Source organism: Balaenoptera musculus, chromosome 5 (assembly GCF_009873245.2).
Source record: "Balaenoptera musculus isolate JJ_BM4_2016_0621 chromosome 5, mBalMus1.pri.v3, whole genome shotgun sequence".
NCBI lineage: Eukaryota > Metazoa > Chordata > Mammalia > Artiodactyla > Balaenopteridae > Balaenoptera > Balaenoptera musculus.
The window spans coordinates 3,291,746-3,312,646 of record NC_045789.1 but is presented as its reverse complement, the minus strand read 5'-3'; the positions used below and the strand labels follow the sequence as shown (position 1 = coordinate 3,312,646).

Genomic DNA, 20,901 nt, shown 5'->3' with positions numbered 1-20,901 from the left:
ATGGTTGACAACACTGCACAGTCATGCTCAGTGGGGGGTTGGCAGGGCGTGGCAGTGGCTCCAGGACCCCCGCAGGTACCAAATCCAGAGATGCTCAAGTCCCTTATATGAAATGGTGCAGCCCAGCTGACCCTTGAACAACATGCGCTTTAGCTGCACAGGTGCACTTACACTTGGATTTGGTTCACTAAATCCGTACTACAGGACCACAGGCTCTGAGGCTGGTGGAGCCCGAGTTTGCGGAGCCACAGGTGCGGGGGGCACCGATGGAGGGTGGGCACCCCTAAAGCCCTCATCCTTCAAGGGTCAACTGTATTTGCATATAACCTAAGACTAAGCCATCTCTAGATTACTTTAATACCTAATACGAAATAAATGCTACGTAAACAGTTGCCACAACTAGGCAAACTCAAGTGTTGCTGTTTAGAACTTTCTGCAATCCTTCTTCTGAATATTTTCTACCCTTATCTGCAGAACCCACAGATATAGAGGGCCGATTGTATGGTGTAACTGAAATGTGTTAAGAGTAGAACTTACATAGTCTCAAAAACAACAAAAAAGATACAGATGTGAGATGATGGACATGATAATTACCTTATTGGGGGGAATCTTTTCACAATGTGCATGTTAATCACCACCATTTCAATTAACATACAATGTGCATGTTAATCACCACCATTTCAATTAACATACAATGTGTATGTTAATCACCACCATTTGTTTAAAAAAAAAGTTTTAAGATAAAGTGAATTCTAGAAAAAAAATAACGACCTATATTTTGAATGCTCTTTCACGTTTTTATTGAACTTCTACAATCTTTCTTTATTTGCATTATTCTATCAATATAAACAACCAATTTTACCCCCAAAAAATAAAGTAAGCATCCACAAGCAAAAAGAAACATCAAGATAAAGCGCTTATTCAATATTCAGTATTTACACTTCACAATAAAATAACATCTCCATGATTAACTCTCATTAAATGAGGGACTAACAGGGTGTTACTGGGGTTTTGGGGGAGGGAGAAATTCCACTACAGTTTTATAAATCTGTAAAATAGGTACCGTGATAACACACAGAAGTATTTGAGTAGAAGAAACAGTTTTGCTGTAAATAAAAAATTACTGAACCACTTACTTCAAGCACTCACATCTTCTAGTAATTAACCATCTTTTCTGAAATAATATGGTACAAAATGTTTTAAATTAAAAAGAACTTAACTACTTTACACAGCTCAGCGAGTGGCGCACAAATCACCAGAAATGCTTCCTGTTTGCGGGGGTCTCGGGGAGTAAGAAGGCAGCAGGGAACAGAAAAGATTAGCGTTCCAGCCCGCTGCCTACACGCTGACATGTCAACAATTTCTCCCCTCCCTGAGTCACGTGATGAGACAAAAATATTACAAGGCTACCAGAAGCGTCTGCAGGAATGTGCACTTGAATGTGCCTTGCAGGCTGGCACAGTGGGTGAGAGACGGCCCTGGTGCCAGAGTGAGTGCAAGCCACAGCTCTGCCCTGCACGTGATTTTAACTGTGGACAAGTTACTTAAGCTGAGAAAGAGTTCCATTTGAAAACATGGTGAGAAAATTAATACGTACTCAACTCACAGGAGTTCTGTGAAGACTAAATGAGAGGGTGCCAGCAAAACCCTTAGGCGCTGTGTCCATGGCTGGGAGTACAGTGTACAGATGTGGACGGGATGTACGCAGGCGCTGGTCCAGGTTCACTCCTGTATACGACCAGCCCGAACTTTAAGGGCAAAGACTTAGGAGTACGCCTCCCTGGAGGCTGAAAATTATTTTCTAATAACAATTATGATAGTTATCATAGAGGAATTTTTTGCAATATGCATAAAGAGACTCAGATTTTTCATAAACACTTAAAAATTTGTTGAGACAGCATAAAAATGAGCAGAATGAAAGGCTTACAGTTGTTTGCATGCTGAGTTCTGAGGGTTTTTCTCTCCAGAATTTTATAACACTTGCTCTAAAAAGATGAGGAAAGTTTAGAACATATCTGGGAGATAATCTGAATTACCATAGCTCTCAAAAAACAAGTCTTAACTGCCTCTATTAAGCAACGATTAGATTCCTGAAACGGATCACCATCCTGATTTATTCATCAAACCTAACCACACACCAGGGATCAAATTTAATATGTACGAGATAAGCTATTATGCAGGGCTATGATTAACGAACTACCACAACTGCCATCACACCTAAATTATTTCTTTCAATCAAAGAACACTTTCACAGGAAGAAAAACTACCAGGGAACTACAAATTCTGTATGATCTGAAAACATAATTTAACTATGTTAAAAGAAAACTACCTTCAAATACAGCTAAGATCTCTTCTAACCACTTGCTTTCTGAACGCAATATCACAGAAGAAATTCATTACAAAATTCAATTTTTCTAACACAATCTTTAATTCATATTAAGTAGTCAATCCCTGAAAACAATTGGAAAAAAAATCTATCTCAAAATGTTTAGAGTGCTACACAACAACCCATTTTTTAAGTTTACCCCCAAGATTTGTTTAAGCCACATACATAAAAGAATGTCCTCACACAAACGGCTATCCTTTTTTCCTTTCATTTCCTTTCTCCCCACATAATTTATATATTATCTTTGAAAAAAATAAAGCGTTTATGCATTCAAAACCTATAGCTTTAAAGAACTTTAATTTCCAACGAGTCCCAAATATGTGATCACAAGAAATTAGCAGAAGACTAAAAATATAGCATAGGACAAACTATAGAAGGAACTGTTGCACTATTTTAACCTTTTAAACCTCAATATGGAAAAGTAAAACCAACTTGAATATGAATTCCTGCCTTGTACTCAAAAAGTTCCACTGTAAAAGAGAAAAGGATGATTTACAGGATTATGTAGGTAGAGCGTGCATAACAACTTCACTTAACCAAGTCCACTTCCTTTTGGAGTCATTTGAAGCAGACTTTCTTCACGTGTGCGCTGTTAGAATCAATGCAATGAACACCTTCCAGCCATAGGCCCAGCACTACAGGGATATCCCTGTGTCATGAATGGGGCTTTCATGACATGGGTTTGAGGCTTGGTTCTACCATTACTAGCTGTGTGACCTTGGGTAAATTCCTCAACTTTCCTCATCTGTAAAATAAGGATAACAGGTATGTTCTTCATTCGGTTTGAAAGAGGATTAAATCTGCCTAAATATTAGCTATTGCGAACATTTCACAGAGCCATGACTATCAGAAATTGATGCGAAATAACAAGGAAGAATCAGTCAGTAAAAGGTACATGTCATAAAATAAATAACATTTTAAAATGAGGATACACAGACGTGTCATCTACAGTTTACCTGACACACACACACACACAAAAAGACTCTTCAAAGTCTGCCCAACTAGAATACTAAAATAATGTTGACAGTTTCTTCCTGGAAAAATCCTTCTAAACTAAAAAATAATGTAAGTGTACAATTATTACGAATCCAAAGCCACATTTCATACTTAGGTATTAGAGTTAAAAGGAATTCTCCTTAAAAAAAAGAAGATAATGTCCAAACACCCTATATACAATGGAATATTGCTCAGCTGTTAAAAAGAATGAAATAATGCCATTTGCAGCAACATGGATGGACCCAGAGATTGTCCTACTGGGTGAAGTACGTCAGACAGAGAAAGAAAAATACTGTATGATATCACTTATATGTGGAATCTAAAAAAAAAAAAATGATACAAATGAACTTATTTACAAAACTGAAACTGATTCACAGACTTAGAGAATGAACTTATGGATATGGGAAGGATGGGGGAAAGGGATAGTTAGGGAGTTTGGAATTGACATGTACACACTGTTATATGTACAACAGATAACCAACGAGGACCTACTGTATAGCACAGAGAACTCTGCTCAATATTCTGTAACAACCTAATTGGGAAAAGAATTTGAAAAAGAATAGATACATGCATATGTGTAACTGAATCACTTTGCTGTACACCTGAAACTAACACAACATTGTTAATCAACTCTACTCCAATATAACATAAAAAGTAAAAAAAAAAAAAAAAAAGGAGGGGGGATTCTCCTTCTTTGCAGATGGATAAAAGTTTGACCACAGGGAGATCAATACTACCTGTGTTATCCTTGTCTCACAATTTCCACAGGAGCATTCACCTGGGGATCTGAAAACAACGGGGTTCATCCCTCCTAAATTAAGAAAAAGGAAAAAAAAAAAAAAAGAAGAAGGATGCAGCTGCTTCCATCCGGGACGAGGAAGCTGCTATACAGGTTCCAAACAGCATTGTTCACGCCGTCAACTACAATTACCCCCACGCTGCTAATGAAGAGTTCACGTTGCAGAATTTTGATATTCTGCTAATCTTCTTAAAAAGGAGTAAAACTGTTTAAGCCACGAGAAAGTACCTAACAACAGAGCAAAGTAAACCACAGAAAGCAGTGAAGGGTTGATAAACACATGGGTTGTCCCACCACGGCCCAGCCAATGTACAGATCCTTTTTAAACAGCAGATCATTAAAAATTCTAAGACTGGAACATGTAATGCCTCGAATTTAATTTGTCATATCACATACATGAGGAATCTTGCAGTGGTCAAACTTGATTCCGGAATATCGTTTTTAACAGACCCTGGGACAAGATGAACAACACTGTGTGTTCTCTTGGAAATCTCCGTCAGGTGGACCCCCATTACGAGTCCTGAAATCAGAAGAAAAGAATTTTCCCCGCACAGATTCAGGCAACACGTTTTCCCCAAGAGAATAATAATGACGCCATGCCACTTCTGCCATACAGTGGAATCTGAATTTACGAATTCTTGTTTGTCAAACAGAAGGAGGACGGTGCAGAATGGAAACAGCTACGTGACCCAGAAGGAAAAAGGCTGAAGGAGACACTGCAAATGACAGAGGTGGCAGAGGGTAACGATTAAGAGGAAGTACCTTGGCATCAGAACCCAGCTGCTGTCCCGGAGACGCTGGCAGAGTTACTCAACAACTCTAAGCTGAAGTTTCTGTAAACTGAAGATAATACCCACTTTACAGTGCTACCGTGAAGATGAAATAAGTTATATAAAGCACTTACACGGTGGCTATCTTATAGCTTTTGCCACTGTTTCAAATTTAAGGGAAAAAAGAATTAGCCAGACTCCACAATGCCAAATAAGACTGAAACCTTCCAGCAAGATGGCCAATGACAATTTCTGGTTCCTTCAAGATCCCAGGTCCAATTTAGCAAATACTGCTAATAAAATTTCATCCTTCTCGGACTTCCCCGGTGGCGCAGTGGTTAAGAATCCACCTGCCAATGCAGCGGACACGGGTTCGAGCCCTGGTCCGGGAAGATCCCACATGCTGTGGAGCAACTAAGCCTGCGAGCCACAACTACCGAGCCTGTGCGCCACAACTACTGAAGCCCACACGCCTAGAGCCCGTGCTCCGCAACAAGAGAAGACACTGCAATGAGAAGCCCACGCACCGCAACAAAGAGTAGACCCCGCTCGCCGCAACAAAGACCCAATGCAGCCAAAAATTAAAAACTAAATTTTTAAGAAAAGAATTTTCCCCACACAGATTCTTTGCATCCTTCTCAATAAGATTAAAATTGTACAAAATGAGCAAACTGCAAAGACTAAGTTTTGTGTGCTTTTCAAGATACTTCGGATGCTCACCTGAATGGCCAGTAATCTCTGCTTTTTTTTTTTTTTTTGGCAACCACCAAGGGTTACCATCAGTACTTACTTACCATTCCCTCTCCACAAAGAAGAGAACATTTGCACAAAGTGTCCAATAAGGAACTGTGTAAATGACAGGTGTCCTGTACTTAAAAGTAGAGAGATTTAGGTAGGAAACTGTTGGATACCACTGACAACTTTTTAAGTGCTTTCTTAAAAAGCAAATGACAAGGTAAAGATGTCATTTTATTGACATAAAAGGTAAAGGTAAAAGGTAAAGATGGTTTAGGTACTGCCCTCATGGAAGAGTGGAGATTCACTAGATAGTCTTTTTTTTAAAAAAAAAAAAATTTATTTATTTATTTATCTGGCTGCACCTGGTCTTAGTTGCGGCACGCAGGATCTAGTTCCCTGACCAGGGATCGAATCCGGGCTCCCTGCCTCGGAGGCGCGGAGTGTTAACCACTGGACCACCAGGGCAATCCCCACTAGATAGTCTTCACGACTTGCAGCCTCAGGGCACAAGAAAGAGAACCAAGGGACAGTTACATGCTTCCCTTTGCTCCTTGTCCAAATATACTCTGTATCTGTGTCTATATTTACCCCTAAGTAATAATGTTTTCCCAGATAAGGAGAACAATGAGAGAGAAGAGAGCACTGAATTGCAGCTCCTAGAAAGTTCTGTTGGGTGGGGAGTGAAGGGAGCAGGGGATAAACGGGAACTTTACCCACTTTTGGCAAAAATGCAACACAGACACTCCTAAGAATAAAAATTATGAAGACTTTCTGTTTTACATGGATCGCTTTTAAGAAGAAAACATTATGCACTTTCAGTATAACTCTGAAACGCTGGATAAACAAACTGGGCGAACAATCACTCGGGACAATCAACTTTTTACACGGAACGACTCCACGTACCCTTTGCTATTTTTACTACAGAATTTCATTATGCTCTGCTGTCACTGCCCCTGCCTCGTTCCACACCCCAACTCCTCCAAACCCCAGGTTCCCTACCCCACCCTTCTCACCACTGCCACTGACACAGGAGGAAAGGAAAAAGGGGGTGAAAGGGCTTCAACTGCTTAAGGGATTGTCGTAAGAAAGGATTCCTTTCTTAGAGAATGCAGCTCTAGCAGTAGACATATGTGGGAGGGTCTTTTTAAAATTCCAGATGGAAAAGTTGACATTTGAATGGACGGGGAAAGACACTGCAATACAGAAATTAAGATTATTTCTTCAGTTTCCCTCCACCCTAAAAAATGGACTTGGCGAAAAACTCCTTTTCACAAGTAGATTACAGACACCAAGTGCAACAAAACCGGTAGTCTTGTAAAACCTGTTCTTCCAAAACGCCATTCAGTCGCCTTGGCTAACAGGTACAGTCACGTTAAGTCACAGGCATGACTCTGAAACCCTAGAAACCACTTTAAAGCGTGATCGGCTTGCGATTCCCAAACTGGAAAGTAAAGAATACAATAAACACATAATTCAGCAATAAAAGGAGCATCAGCGGACTTCCCTCGTGGCGCAGTGGTTGAGAATCCGCCTGCCAATGCAGGGGACACGGGTTCGAGCCCTGGTCTGGGAAGATCCCACATGCCGCGCAGCAGCTGGGCCCGTGAGCCACAACTACTGAGCCTGCGCGTCTGGAGCCTGTGCTCCGCAACAAGAGAGGCCGCATTAGTGAGAGGCCCGCGCACCACGATGAAGAGTGGCCCCCGCTCGCCGCAACTAGAGAAAGCCCTCGCACAGAAACGAAGACCCAACACAGCCAAAAATTAATTAATTAATTAATTAAAAAAAAAAAAAAAAGGAGCATCAGCAACCACAGAAGGAAACACGAACGCCCTCTCTCCCCCAGGCGCTCGGTCACCACCCCTGCACTGGTACACCCTCCAGGCCAGCGCTCTTCTTCCCACTGCATCCCGGTTTCATCCAGGCTCGCTCAGCTACAACCATCAGAGGGCCCGACAACAACGGGGAAGCTGCAGTCCCAACCTCGTGGTTCCTGGAGTCTGCAGAGCTCGCCGACGTTTACAGATCACGAAGTTCCTCACGAAGATGTCTTTCCCTCACCTTGAATGGACAACGCGAGAATCTTAACCGGCCAAATAAGGTGAACAGCCAATGAACCAAGCTACATGCCAGGTGGGAAAAACGGTTCCTAAATTAACTGACCATCAATCATGGTGAGCTTCTTAAATAATACATACCCATGCCTGAGCCCCTCTCCAGCTCTGGCGAACTAGGGATCTATACTTTTCACGAGCAGAATCTGTCTCCCCCAGCCACCCCGTCAAGGAATTCTTGTAATCAGACGAGTTTGGGAAAAACAGAAGTAACGGAACACCTGAAGCATCACTGGCTTCCTATTATGTGCAACTGGGTTCCTTGTCAAAAGCACCCTAATTATCACTGTCCTTGATAATCTTACGATGTTGGATGGCATTGTGAGGGCAGAGTTTTCATTTTCCACACAGGGTATAAAAATCATGGTTTTTGTTTATGGTAGGTTAGTTTAATAGCTATAATAGAGCAACATAAATAACCAAAGATGCCATTAACCAGTTAAACAGATAAAGTTAGCGTAAAACATCTTAAGGGTTATAGCGAGCTCCTACCTAAATTTTTGGAATAAACGTATGTATTTGTTAGTCCTTCAGGAGAACAGATATACAGCATTTTAGAGCATGGTAACAGTAGCCTGACTTGAGAATTTGAAAGCCAGGATTTCAATAACAGCTTTCCTACAAAGAAGCAAATTACCAAACATCTCTGAGTCTCATTTATAAAAAGGGGTAAAAATGATTTCAGAGTTTTACCGTTACAATTAAGTAAGAAAGGTGTACCATTAATAAAAAATGACTAACATATTTGAGCACTTACCTTGTACTAGACACTATTCTAAGCTATTCCAACTACTGTTTTAATCAATCAAAAATGTGTATCATTAACTTGAATTATTTGTTTATAATTTCTCCTCAGCTCTACCCAGTTCTTCGCAAGATAAAATGCAGCCATCATCCGAACTCAATATCGCATTCAACACTGTCAAAAATCATAAAAGCCACCTGTTTGAAAAGGACCATTTTCAATCTTCAGAGCAGTCTTAGGAGGTAGGTTCTTTCATTATCCCCTATTTTACAAATAAGGAAGTTCAGACAGGTTAAGTAACTTGCTCGAGATCATACAGCTTGTAATCTAGCATCCTTAACCACTATGATAAATTAAATCTCTCCAGCATACAGCACTCAGAATAGATTTTAGTCCTTTCTCCCAGCCTCCACTAATTCAGGATCCTGGGTGGTAAAAACAGATCTCATGATTCCAATTAGGTTTACACATATTCCTTCCCCGGAACATTAAATGGAATTGTCTCCTTAAGCCATTTACCCTCCCCAGCTGGTTGAGCAAGGTATACCCTGGTGTCTCTTTTTAAGTCTATGTAAGCCTAAATTTCAAGCTTAGGATGCTTTCTGCCTGTGTTTACCTACCCTTTATTATTAATAATTATAATTTATATTTTTAATTAACATAATCACCATTTCGGCCGGACGACACTCCACTAATGTTATATAAAGATAGTAGTAATAACCTAAGAGCAAGCACAATTACTCTGCCTACTTCTGCATGTTTACAGTGCTTTAGATGCCAGCAATTCTCAACAGGTGAGTTTGATGCTATTGAATCCAAAAAATGAATTTGGATGATGGCTTCACTGTAGGCTATAGCATCTTGGGAAGAGTTGAGTAGACCTGCAAAGGGGAAATTATAAACAAAAAAATTCAACTTGATAATATAAATTTTCGATTGCCTGAAAAAAAATGCGAATATTTTAATTAAGTAGACCTTTCTCAAAGGTTTCAGAGTGAGGAAGTTAGAAAGTGACCATTTTCAAAGTAACTATTTAGCTCATCTACACTTTGTAACAAGATACATGACAAGGAAAATATTTATTGTTTTTCAATATCAATCATATTGCTCTTACTTTTAAAAATGAATCAACCTTGAAGTATAAGGATGCCTTTACTAATTGAATGTCAGGTCTGCCAAGACACAGAACAGTGTTCTTTTATTCCTTGAGAAGGAATCAAAAGACATACTTGAGAGTTGTCACATCTTCTGCAATACTGCTCAAACTAATTCCAGGAGTTTCTGCTGTTCTAAAGAGAGTCAATTCAGGTGGGGAACAATAAAATAATGCCCAGTAAGAGCCCTACTAGAGAAACAGATAACATCACCCGTGTTCCGCTACCTGGAAACATCTCACAAAGAAGCCCATTATCTTTTTTCCATTAAATACACTTCTTCTCAAGATAGAATTGTATTATTGAACACTCCTACCCTTGTTCAAGGCCAAAGGGAAGAAGAAATGCCTTAACATTTAATTTTCTAGTCCTCTTAGATCTTGTCAAAACAAGGAAGAGGAAATAAAAAAGGTGCAAAAGGTTGATTGTCAGTCAAAATGGAAAATTAAAACTGCTCAGCTGGAATTCCATATTGGCTTTAAGTGCCAAGTTTCTCAACTTTTCCCCACTCATCTACACTTTTGGAAAACTTAAAAATCTCGCTGACTCCCCTACTATATAGTTTAAGATTGTCCCCTATTTCCAATTTGAGAATCTCTGTAGCCACAGTTTTCCCGTGTTAATTTCTGCAGTTTATGTTATGGAAGTTATAGGATTATTGGAATTCCAAATATCAATTTTTTTAATAACGCTGAGTATTTCACCCTTAAAAATTATTGCTTTAAATAAATATGTAGGCTACTGGAAAGCAGTGTGTACCATATACTTATAATAGATTATACAAGTGGTTGGCTCTCTAGGCAAGCAGAATTGTAACGACGGCACGTGGATTATCCTCACATACTACTATCAAAACTGAACACCTGTCTCCACCTCCTTGGTCTAACGTAGAATTCTTGTGAAGCAGTGTGGTGACTTGGAAAAGAATCTGACTGAGATCCAGAATCATATCTGAGATCCTGAGCAAGTCTTCAATTCCCTCTGGGTCTCTGATTCCAAACGTGTCTTTCAAAAATGGTTAAACCAAGCGTCTCTAAATTCTAAACTCTCCTTAGTCAATCACTAACTCAGCCTCCTACCCATCTCCAGAAAGCGTATTGTACAAATTATCAAGTACATTAACATAGCCAAACATCAATCACTGGATCTTTCTTAAATGCCACATGCTGTCACCACTATCTGAGGCAATATGAATTAGAAACAAAGAAAAAACAAGAAACGAAGGTAACGCAAGTGGAATGAGCGATTACATAAGAACGTGATGGTAACCTGAGTTCAAGGACACGAGGACACTGCATTCTCCAAAGCACGAAGACCACTCTATGAGGGAAAGGATTTCAAAAGATGGAAACGCAGACAGGACAGTACTGGTTAGGCAATACTATAAGGTGCCTTCTTTACCTGTGAGGAGTACTCAGGGGTCAGGTAGGGAGAGAGAGAACGGGCCTCTACTGCTGTCCTTTCCAGAACCCACTGCTGCCTTTGCACCAGGGTACTGAAGCCCACTGGCATTTCTCGTGCTAACTCTAGAGGGCAACCCGCTAACCAGCCGCTAAGACAAACTCTCCTCTGGGCTTCCAGGAGACAAACTGCCACTTACTTACAGTTATAGCACCATGTGTTCATGGTTACAGAATCATAAAATACTAGAATCTATCCAACTCCTCATTTGATAAGCAAACTAAAGCTTAAAGACATCAATCAACTTACTGAACACAGATTCCTTACCTAGCCGGCCAATCAAGGCAAATATCCTTACTGGCTACAGTATTATGGACTCAGAGGTAGAAACATGTTTAAAAATTAAAACACACACATACAAATTGAGCATCTACTGTATACCATGCCAAGCACTGAGATTTATGTGTTTCTTTCCAATCTAAGGTTAACTAATTCACAGTTTCATTTAAAACATCCATTACAAATTTGCACAGTACCCCTCCTTGAACAGCCTACAAGAATTATATAAATAATTTCCATGGAATGGACATTTTCTCAAAAAACAGCAAAGATCCGATTTCAGTAACTTTAAAGGAAAAAAAATGGAAGGGCAGAGAACGAAATGCTACACATGCCAGAGAAAATCTAGCCACTCCTGTGCTGATATTGGAAGCCCTCACCGTAGAAAACTGTGAAAAGTTCAGCTGAAAGAAGAAATGAGACCCCCTATTTTTGCTGCACTTCTAAATTATTAAAGCCACCAACACGGACATCTACTTTAAGACTCATGCCGGGACTTCCCTGGTGGCACAGTGGTTGGGAATCCACCTGCCAATGCAGGGGACACGGGTTCGATCCCTGGTCTGGGAAGATCCCACATGCCCCGGAGCAACTAAGCCCGTGCACCACAACTACTGAGCCTGCGCTCTAGAGCCCGCGAGCCACAACCACTGAGCCCATGAGCCACAACCACTGAGCCCACGAGCCACAACCACTGAGCCCACAAGCCACAACTACTGAGCCCGTGCGCCTAGAGACCGTGCTCCGCAACAAGAGAAGCCACCGCAGTGAGAAGCCCGCACACCACAACGAAGAGTAGCCCCCGCTTGCCGCAACTAGAGAAAGCTGTCACGGAGCAACGAAGACACAACGCAGCCGAAAATAAATAAAAAATAAATATATTAAAAAAAAAACTCGAATTAAAAAAAAAAAAAAATCCCACAAGGACTCAGAGGCAAAGAATATAGAAATCAATTTTCACTGCAAAGTAAAGGAGCTGTTACAGTGGAGGATTACTGGACTGAATGTCAATATTATGACATAGTATGAGTGTGTTTCATGTTTGGTCATTGCAATCATTGTTGCTTTTGTTGTGGTCATCCATGTACAATGCTTGGTGTCAGTCTATTTATCTCTTGTAAAAATAAAATACAGTGTGTGTGTGTGTGTGGAAAAAAAAAAAAAAAAGAAGGAGGGAATCACCAATGCTAAAGTCATAAATTAAATCACAAATTATGTTTAACTGAGAAAAAAAAAAAACCTCATGCTAAATGCACCAATTTCATTCATGATTTTGGATCCTCAAAGCAGAAATCACCTGGTTAAGTCTGGGTCTTACTGTATCTTGTTCACAGAATGAGGAACTGGAATAGTTCTCCAACTTGACTACACATTAGAATCACCTGGGGAAACTTATAAAAATCTGGTGCCAACCTAAGGCAGTGGGTCAGGATGGACCAGGTTGTCACCATTCTTTCATGTCAGCGGGAAGATTTGTGATGGGCACCTGGTGCCTGGTTTGTAGCTGCTTGATCGACCCTCTTTAGAACTCTTGACTCCAAACTCCAGGGGGCTTCCCTGGGTGGAGACATTTGACACATGTCTCTGTAGTTTGCAGCTGGAGAGAAATGCACGTTCGTGGGACTCATGCAAGGAGGGGTGACTTGGAAGCCTGAACCCCACCTCTCTAGCCCTTGCCTACGGATACCTCTCCTGTTCTCCCTCCACTGTGTCCTTTGCTGTAATAAACATTAGCCATGATGATAAAAAAAAAAAAAATCCGGTGCCGAGGCCACATTCCAAATCAATTAAATCAGAATCTCTGGGGTGGGACTTCCAGTAGTTTTTAAAATCTCCCCCAGATGTTTCCAATGTACAGTCAAAAGAACCAGATGATAGCTAGGGTCAATCTAGCTCCAAAATTCTACATCTAAGTCAACTCTGATAATTCTAATGCCAGTAAAGGCTAGTTGCCGTAATTAAATCATCTGTTAAAGACAGATAAAAGATTACTGACAAGCTATAGTAATTCACCAACATAAAAGTGTAAACAATCAAAGTGAATGGCATATAACAAGCATTCAAATATTCACTAACCACCTAGATAGCAAAACCTAAAATTAGAAAGTGAAAATAGAAGACAATTTGAGACAAGAACACATTTAAGATATCTAACACTTATAAAAACTGATGATAAATACATGAGTCCGATGGTAATTTCTTAATTTCCCTAAGTTTCCCTAATCAATAAATACTGTCATAAGACCTTAAAAAGACAGACCAAAGAATCTTTCTCTCAATAATCTCTTACCATAGTTGATGTTGAAAATAAAAGTCTTAAAGATGAAATTCTGTACCTCCTTACAAACATAAAAGTTACACAAAAGCCCTAGGGTTGGGCTTAACTTTTCTCATCTTCTTTATGGGCTTTCATTGTTAATTCATGTTACCCTGTAATTTGTCCCCCATATCCCCCAAAAAGGAATAAAAACAGCAACAAGAAAATTAAAACTATGATGTATGGTTTACATGTTTTATTCTGGTTGATCTTTTCTTGAGCTAGACTAGGTCAGAAAAAATATAAAATGTACTCTATCGTAATGCTTACTAATCATAAGCATTAATACCTGCTTTTGCAAAAGGAGACACATTATGTTCAGTAACTGAATTATTTTAAAATGAAATAAAATAATTTATTAAATAAGTAAATTTAAAAAATAAAATAAACCAGATGACTGCACTATAATAGCGTGTGTGTGTGTGTGTGTGTGTGTGTGTGAAGAACTAGAATAAAAGCCAGGCTATCTAGATGGTTCGTGGTCCTGATCCTATCCTAACTATTCTGGGGAACATGGACAGGACACTTAACTTACATTGAGCTAAATTTTCTTACCTGAAAAATTAAATAGAATAATACAACTTCTTAGCTCCTTTGTCACACATAAAATTTAAGCAATGTATAAACTATGTTAGAAAGCCTGGGCAATTTTACTTAAATGGTCACCTTGAGGAACAGAAGCTAAATAACTCCTCTACTGCATTCTACCTTTGCTATTTCTTGTCACAGGGCTGAAAATATTTCTATTAAATCCACAGGTCCCAGAGATGGTGTTTACTGCTTGGGTTTAGGACCACCTGGTAATTAAGACGAGAAACAGAAAGACAGAAATAATCTTGGGATCATTTCCCTATTTTTATTATAAAAACATCATATAAATAATAATACTTACACTAATAGTAATTTTATTTAAAGGAAAAAAACCTACAAGGTCCTTCATCGCAGTTCACACTGAGCTTGTTGCGGCTTCCCTCATCTATGACAATAAGATAATCAAAGTAATTCTAATAACACAGTAAATAACTTTCAAAACTAGTTTTTTGAAAACTTACATCAGATACTATTACATTGTTAGAAAACTGCCTTACGCTAGAAATTAAAGTTCTCTATTTTTATTTAGAAAAACATTAACAGGGTATCTTATGGTCCAGAAGTGATGATTAACTGTTCAGTTTAAATATCTCTTCTTCTGAAAAATTATTAATATTGTGAGTGCAAAGGCCAATGTGGAAATCCATGCATGTGAACTCCCTTTTCATAATAAACTAAAGAGCAAAAGAAAATTACCCTAGCTTGTAACTTATTAAACCCCAAATGACAGATATTCAAACATCTCTTCATGCATGAAAAAAAATAACTATTCTTTAAGGCAGCAAAAAGGTGGGCCTAAATTTTCATACCAGAAGAGTTAATAGTAATAAACATAATAACTTTATATGTTTGTAAGAAAGAGGAGACTTTGGGGCATACACCTTGCCTAATCTACTTACACGATTTACAGACACTCACGTCTGCGCCTAGATAGACACCGATTTGCCTGAGGAGCATACCTTTAATTTCAAAATTTTAAGCTTCACACACAAGAACATTAAATCTTTTGATACAACACAAAGCTACACCTATGTGCATCAGTATGCATACATAGGTATTTCTACCCCAGCTCTGTCCAGTGAGAGGACCTAGAGGAAACACCCCAGAAGCAAAGAGCACACCCAGCACCCAGATCTTAGTTTCTCCGATAAAAGGAACCAAGGGTCCTCAGAGAAATGGCTGATTCTAAGGCGGTGGGGAAAACGCAGGATGAACCCGGAGCGTTCAGAAGTACCAGAAAGTAAGAAAGCGCTCAAGAAAAAAAAAGATGAGGACATGGAAAATGAGCACAGGCGCTTCAACGCCGAGCACGAAAATAATATACTATTAAATCATAACCCAAAGTATAAAATAAATATCCCCGAATCCATACTGACATGACATAAATAATCGATTAAATATAAGAGGAAAATAAAAATTGCATAAAGATATGGAAAAATATTCATAAACTAATGTCAAAAAAGCAAGATAGAAAACTGTAAAAAAGAAAAAGAAAAAAAAAAAAGAAATATAAACGAGGGAGAAGAGGTAATCTTCCTTAGAGAAGAATTCCAAATTATTTACATAGATGCTTCCTCCATGGGGGGGAAAGGGGGGGGGACGACAGTTAACAGCAGAGAAATCTGAGAAGCATCACCCCAGCCAGGTTATCAAGGTCAGCACCAACTGTGACAGGTCACGTGGACAGGACTTACTCTGGATATCACGTGAAGAAATAGCGCTTTTCCTCCATGGTCTTCCTCGCAGAAACTCGACATCCACAGTCCAGTCACGAGGAAAACATCAGACAGACCCAACTGAGGGGCATTCTACCAAACAACTGACCATTAATCCTCGAAAGGATCAAAGGCATGAGGAACCAGGAAAAGAGCGAGAAACCCAGGTCAGAAGGGGCTGAACCCGGCGTGGGTACTGAGTGCAGTCTGACGTCCTGGCTGGTCCTGGAACAGGAGGGGCGTTCGTGGGAAACCAGCAGAACGCGAATAAAGTGGAGAGTTAACAGTAATGCCCCAGTGCCGGTGCTTCGTTTTCACAAATGAATCACGGTAACCAAGAGGTGACAAAAGAAGAAACCCAGTGAGGCATACACCAGGGCTTGTTGCACCATCTCTGCAACTCTTCTGTAAACCAAAGTTATTCCAGAGTGAAAAGGTTACTTCTGAAACAACTGTATCCACGTGGACAGATCGATCCAAAAACTACTTCGTGTCACAGCTAAAGAGATACAACAACGCAAAAGGACTTCGTAGGTTCAGGCCATGGACACCTGGCCTCTGAATCTTTGATTCTGGATTCTAGTTCTTTGATTCTGGATTCTAGTTCGGAAACGATTTACAGACTAGAAAGAAACAGTCATCATTTCAGAGACCTAAAAGGTTAAACCACAGACCCTCTCCTTTCATCTCAACCACATCAGGGATCAAGACCTGGTGATTCCTCACCCTCAACACCGCCTCTTCCGTGCCTTTAGGGGCAGAAATTTGTTTCCTAAGTCAGTCTTTTCCCACGCTGTCAATTTCACACAACTGTTATATCTCTGAAAGACAAAACCTGAAAACCTCTGATAACACCCTACTTTAAACAGACACCCCCCCACACACCCACACACACACACAGTAACAGCACAGAGTAATAACTGATCTTTACCTACCTCACACCTTCCCCAAGCACCTTACTCTCTAGCCAAAATAATTTGTTTCCCGAAGCCCACAATACTTCGGGGGTTGTTTTCTTTGTTTTTTCAATACTTTTCATCCTGCGTGGGATTGTGAGCGCCCCAAAAAACAGGAAAGAGCAGTTCTTATTTATTCAAATTCATCCTCCACCATCTAGCCCTGAACTTTAATGGATAACAGGTACCTAAAACGTCCTTTAATTTTCTTAAAAAAACAAGTTTCCACATTAAATCAGTTTGAAAATCTCAACCAAAAAAAAAAAGAACTTCTCAACAATCAGTTAACACGTGCTCTGTTCAGACTGCATTCAAATCATCTTCTCAACTGCATATCAAATCAGATGGCCAGCACCAAACTGAACGAGACGCTGTAGGTAAACCGGTATCTCCGACTGCAGCTGTGAGCAACTGTAGGGCCACAGGGAGAAAAAGAAGCCAAACAGCCGCACGGTAGAACTGAGAGCGCTCTACAGCTGTCACGGTGTGGTTGCCCTTTGGAAGCAGTATTGCTGGTTCCATCATAAACACACTCACACCCAAGTACAGGGAACGGGAGAGCACGGGACAGATCTCTGATTTATCCTCCAACTGTTCGCAAAATCAGGAGCAAAGCCGCGCCGTAGTTCCACTGACTGCTCAGATTTTATTACCTGATGATCACACCCTGTTTTTCTTGCCTACCAGCACATACCTGACAGCGAGGCTGGGCCAAGGACCACAGCACCAAAGGAGGGAAGGACGGGGCGGGCGGTCAGCTGGACAGCAGCCCAGCAGACCTGGCCCTGAGCTCCGGGGCCAGCAGCAGATTCCAAAGCAACCCGCACACCCTTGACCTTCATTACCGGGGAGTCCACGCGTGTAGAGTCGCCTAACTGCTAAACTGTATCTGGAACCCCAAATTCAATCCTCAAGGCCCCTTCGCGGTCATCCAGGGACATGTGCAGGGCAGTGAGAAACGCGAGTCATCCTCTGTGCAGGGAGGGAAGAAGGCGATGCTCTCCGCCTTCTTGCGGCAGCTCCTGTGCTGTACACCTGAGTCCTTGACGAGGTATGTCTTCTGTCATGGTTTTCCAATTCTTGTGCCCTTCCTATTGGTGATTTCACAGTTTACAGGCCCCCAAGCAGGATGCTGAAGGGCCATCTGGTGATCCCAAGTGCAAGAGAGCTGTGACATGTCTCAGGGAGAAAATATATGTGTTAGCTGAGTTTCGCTCAGGTATGGGTGCCTGGAGTTCACTGTTCATGAAGCAACAAATTTATATCGAGTGAGGAGTCTTTAAACAGAAGCACACACGAAAAAGGTCAAACACTGATCAGTTGACGAAAAGGTGACCAGAGGCTTGCAAGAAGCTAGCCGTGTATCTACCCCGGAAGCAGCAGTTCAGTACTGGCCAAGTCAGTGTTCTCTACAGAGTCTAGCTCCCGTGAACACCAGATACATTAATACTACCAATAACAGTAACAATATAACCAGTAACAGTAAAACCAAACGACAACAAAGAATCAGTGCTACCTGATGAACCTGCTCCTAGGATTTGCAAAATCCGGGGCAAAAACAAATAAAAGATTTTAAGTAAAAGGACTAGGATTACAGGGGCAATTTTCTAGATCCAAATAACACCCCCCAACTGCTTTTAGAATAGCATTCATTTTATAAAGTTTTAAAGTTATGTTCTAAGTGACACCTCTTTGCGATAACAATTCTCCTGTGAACTTCTGACTGTTACGGCTCTAAAACAAAAAGGGGCAAACCTACCAGATCCTAAACAATTCTGTTCTATTGTTTCCACAAAACTAGACAGTCTAACACTTATACTTAAAGCAATTTTTGAGCACTCATATTACCAATACACATAGCAATCACCTGTTTAGGGGAAAAAATATAATTCTCTAGTTCTTTTTCATAATTTACATAAAACAGTCTCTTATTTTTTAAAAAAAATGAGAGAAAAGAGGGACAGATGGTAGGGGGAAGAAGAAAAACTACAGCTGAAATTTTAACTAAATTTGCTATTTTTTAAATGTCCACAATACAGTTTTAAGAGCCAATTTTACTTCTTATTCAATGGGTAGGTATTCCAGCTCTTTTTTCCCTCCTCTGCTCTCCATATTTGTATTGAAAACACTATTTCCCAGAATGTGTTCCACGATGCTTTGCAAAGGGGTTCCTAGTCACGTAAGTTTAGGGAACACATACTCTACCCTCTCCCACGGTAGAGAGGCAGGATACAGACTTGAAAATCAAGGGCTCCAAAAATGCTGCAGGAAATAAGTTTGTTTAATCCTAGTTTAATTCGGATCCAAAAAATAATTTGATCACAACACTCTCTTTTTAAGAAACATAGTAACAAACGTCTTAAAATGTCAACATCTGATAAAATAGACTATAGGGGAAAATTACATAAAATAAAACAGTATGTTCTTTGAATTAGGTTTACTTTTGTTTCTTCTGGGCTTGTTCTTGACAGTCCGACAGAATATAACCAGTAAACAGAAAGATGCTCATTCCACCACCGAGAAAATCGAACGTGGAAGCCAGGTTCATTCCTGTACCCAATGCCCAAGTACCATCAAACCCAGGAACGGTTTACAAGAGAACCATGAACAACTACAGTGAAATTCCATTTTAACTGGAGAGTGGGGCATTCAATAGGTAGTTATTAAACATGGACCCCCATATGTTTATTAGTTGCTTCAAAGTATTTAAAGGCAAAATGGAAATAAAATCAGGAAAAATAATTGGAAGCAGCATTCATTATAAGTAACCCCCAAAATTAGTAAATCATCTGATAGTTTGACTTTCTCTTTATTAAAATATAAGGATGATTAAAACTAAAAACTTCCCTGAATGTAAATATAAGAAACTAGCATTTACAGTTTTTTGTTGTTTTTTGTTTTTTTTAATTTTATTTATTTATTTATTTATGGCTGTGTTGGGTCTTCGTTTCTGTGCGAGGGCTTTCTCCAGTTGCGGCGAGTGGGGGCCACTCTTCATCGCGGTGCGCGGGCCTCTCACTATCGCGGCCTCTCTCGTTGCGGAGCACAGGCTCCAGACGCGCAGGCTCAGTAGTTATGGCGCACGGGCCCAGTCGCTCCGCGGCATGTGGGATCTTCCCAGACCAGGGCTCAAACCCGTGTCTCCTGCAGTGGCAGGCAGATTCTCAACCACTGCGCCACCAGGGAAGCCCCTACAGTTTTTAACATCTATTCTTTCTTTATTGAACCTCACCTAACCACCTCCTCTAAAATTAAAGAATAAGCTCTAGGATTCAATAAAATCTACTATTTTTATAAATACTATTAAATGTAAATGTGGTTTAGTGGCTGTTTTTCAACACTAAATGAGTGATTCTCTAAATTTTCCAATTCGGTAAGCAATATAACATTTTCTGATATACATCTCATCTAACATCTATCTTTACTGTCTTTAAAATTTTGTAAATTAAGCATTTCTAACCTTTTTTTTTAATTCACAAAACACGTCTCTTGTAGAAAAATGTATATAAGGATAGGAAAAAATTAAAAAGTTTAAATTATCTGCAATCCCTTCATCCAGTAATAAGATTTTTTAAAGACTTCTGAGGGGCATTTATCAGGTACATACGCCAGGCACTGCAAAGAACTCTCTGCTTTTCATGTAATTCAATCATCCAACTACCTGTAAATTGGTAACGGAATGTCTGTAAACAAAACTGAGGCAGGAAGAGGTTAGATGTCTTGACTGAAGTGACACACCCAGCGAGGAGCAAACCAAAAACTTGAACACAAGTCTGCCGAGGTGATTTCTACTCCCATGTACACATGAGTGTGTGCGTGTATTTTTAAACAAAAATTCGAGTACAATACACCTTCTGTTCTGTAATCAGCTTTCATCACT

The 20,901-nt window shown here is 40.1% G+C and overlaps 1 protein-coding gene across 8 annotated transcripts in view; it reads right to left on the bottom strand.

Annotated features, from left to right (window-relative positions):
• RAPGEF2 (Rap guanine nucleotide exchange factor 2) overlaps positions 1 to 20,901 on the bottom strand; it is a 258,452-nt gene that overhangs the window by 196,544 nt on the left and 41,007 nt on the right. The window contains exon 1 of one of the 8 annotated variants that reach the window (XM_036853001.1): positions 1,928 to 1,954. The exons of the other annotated variants lie outside the window; for them this stretch is intronic. Within the exon in view, the coding sequence (XP_036708896.1) occupies positions 1,928 to 1,939 (12 nt within the window). The 5' untranslated portion in view covers positions 1,940 to 1,954. Of the gene's footprint in view, positions 1 to 1,927; positions 1,955 to 20,901 lie in introns of those variants that run through there. 8 annotated transcript variants of the gene reach the window in all.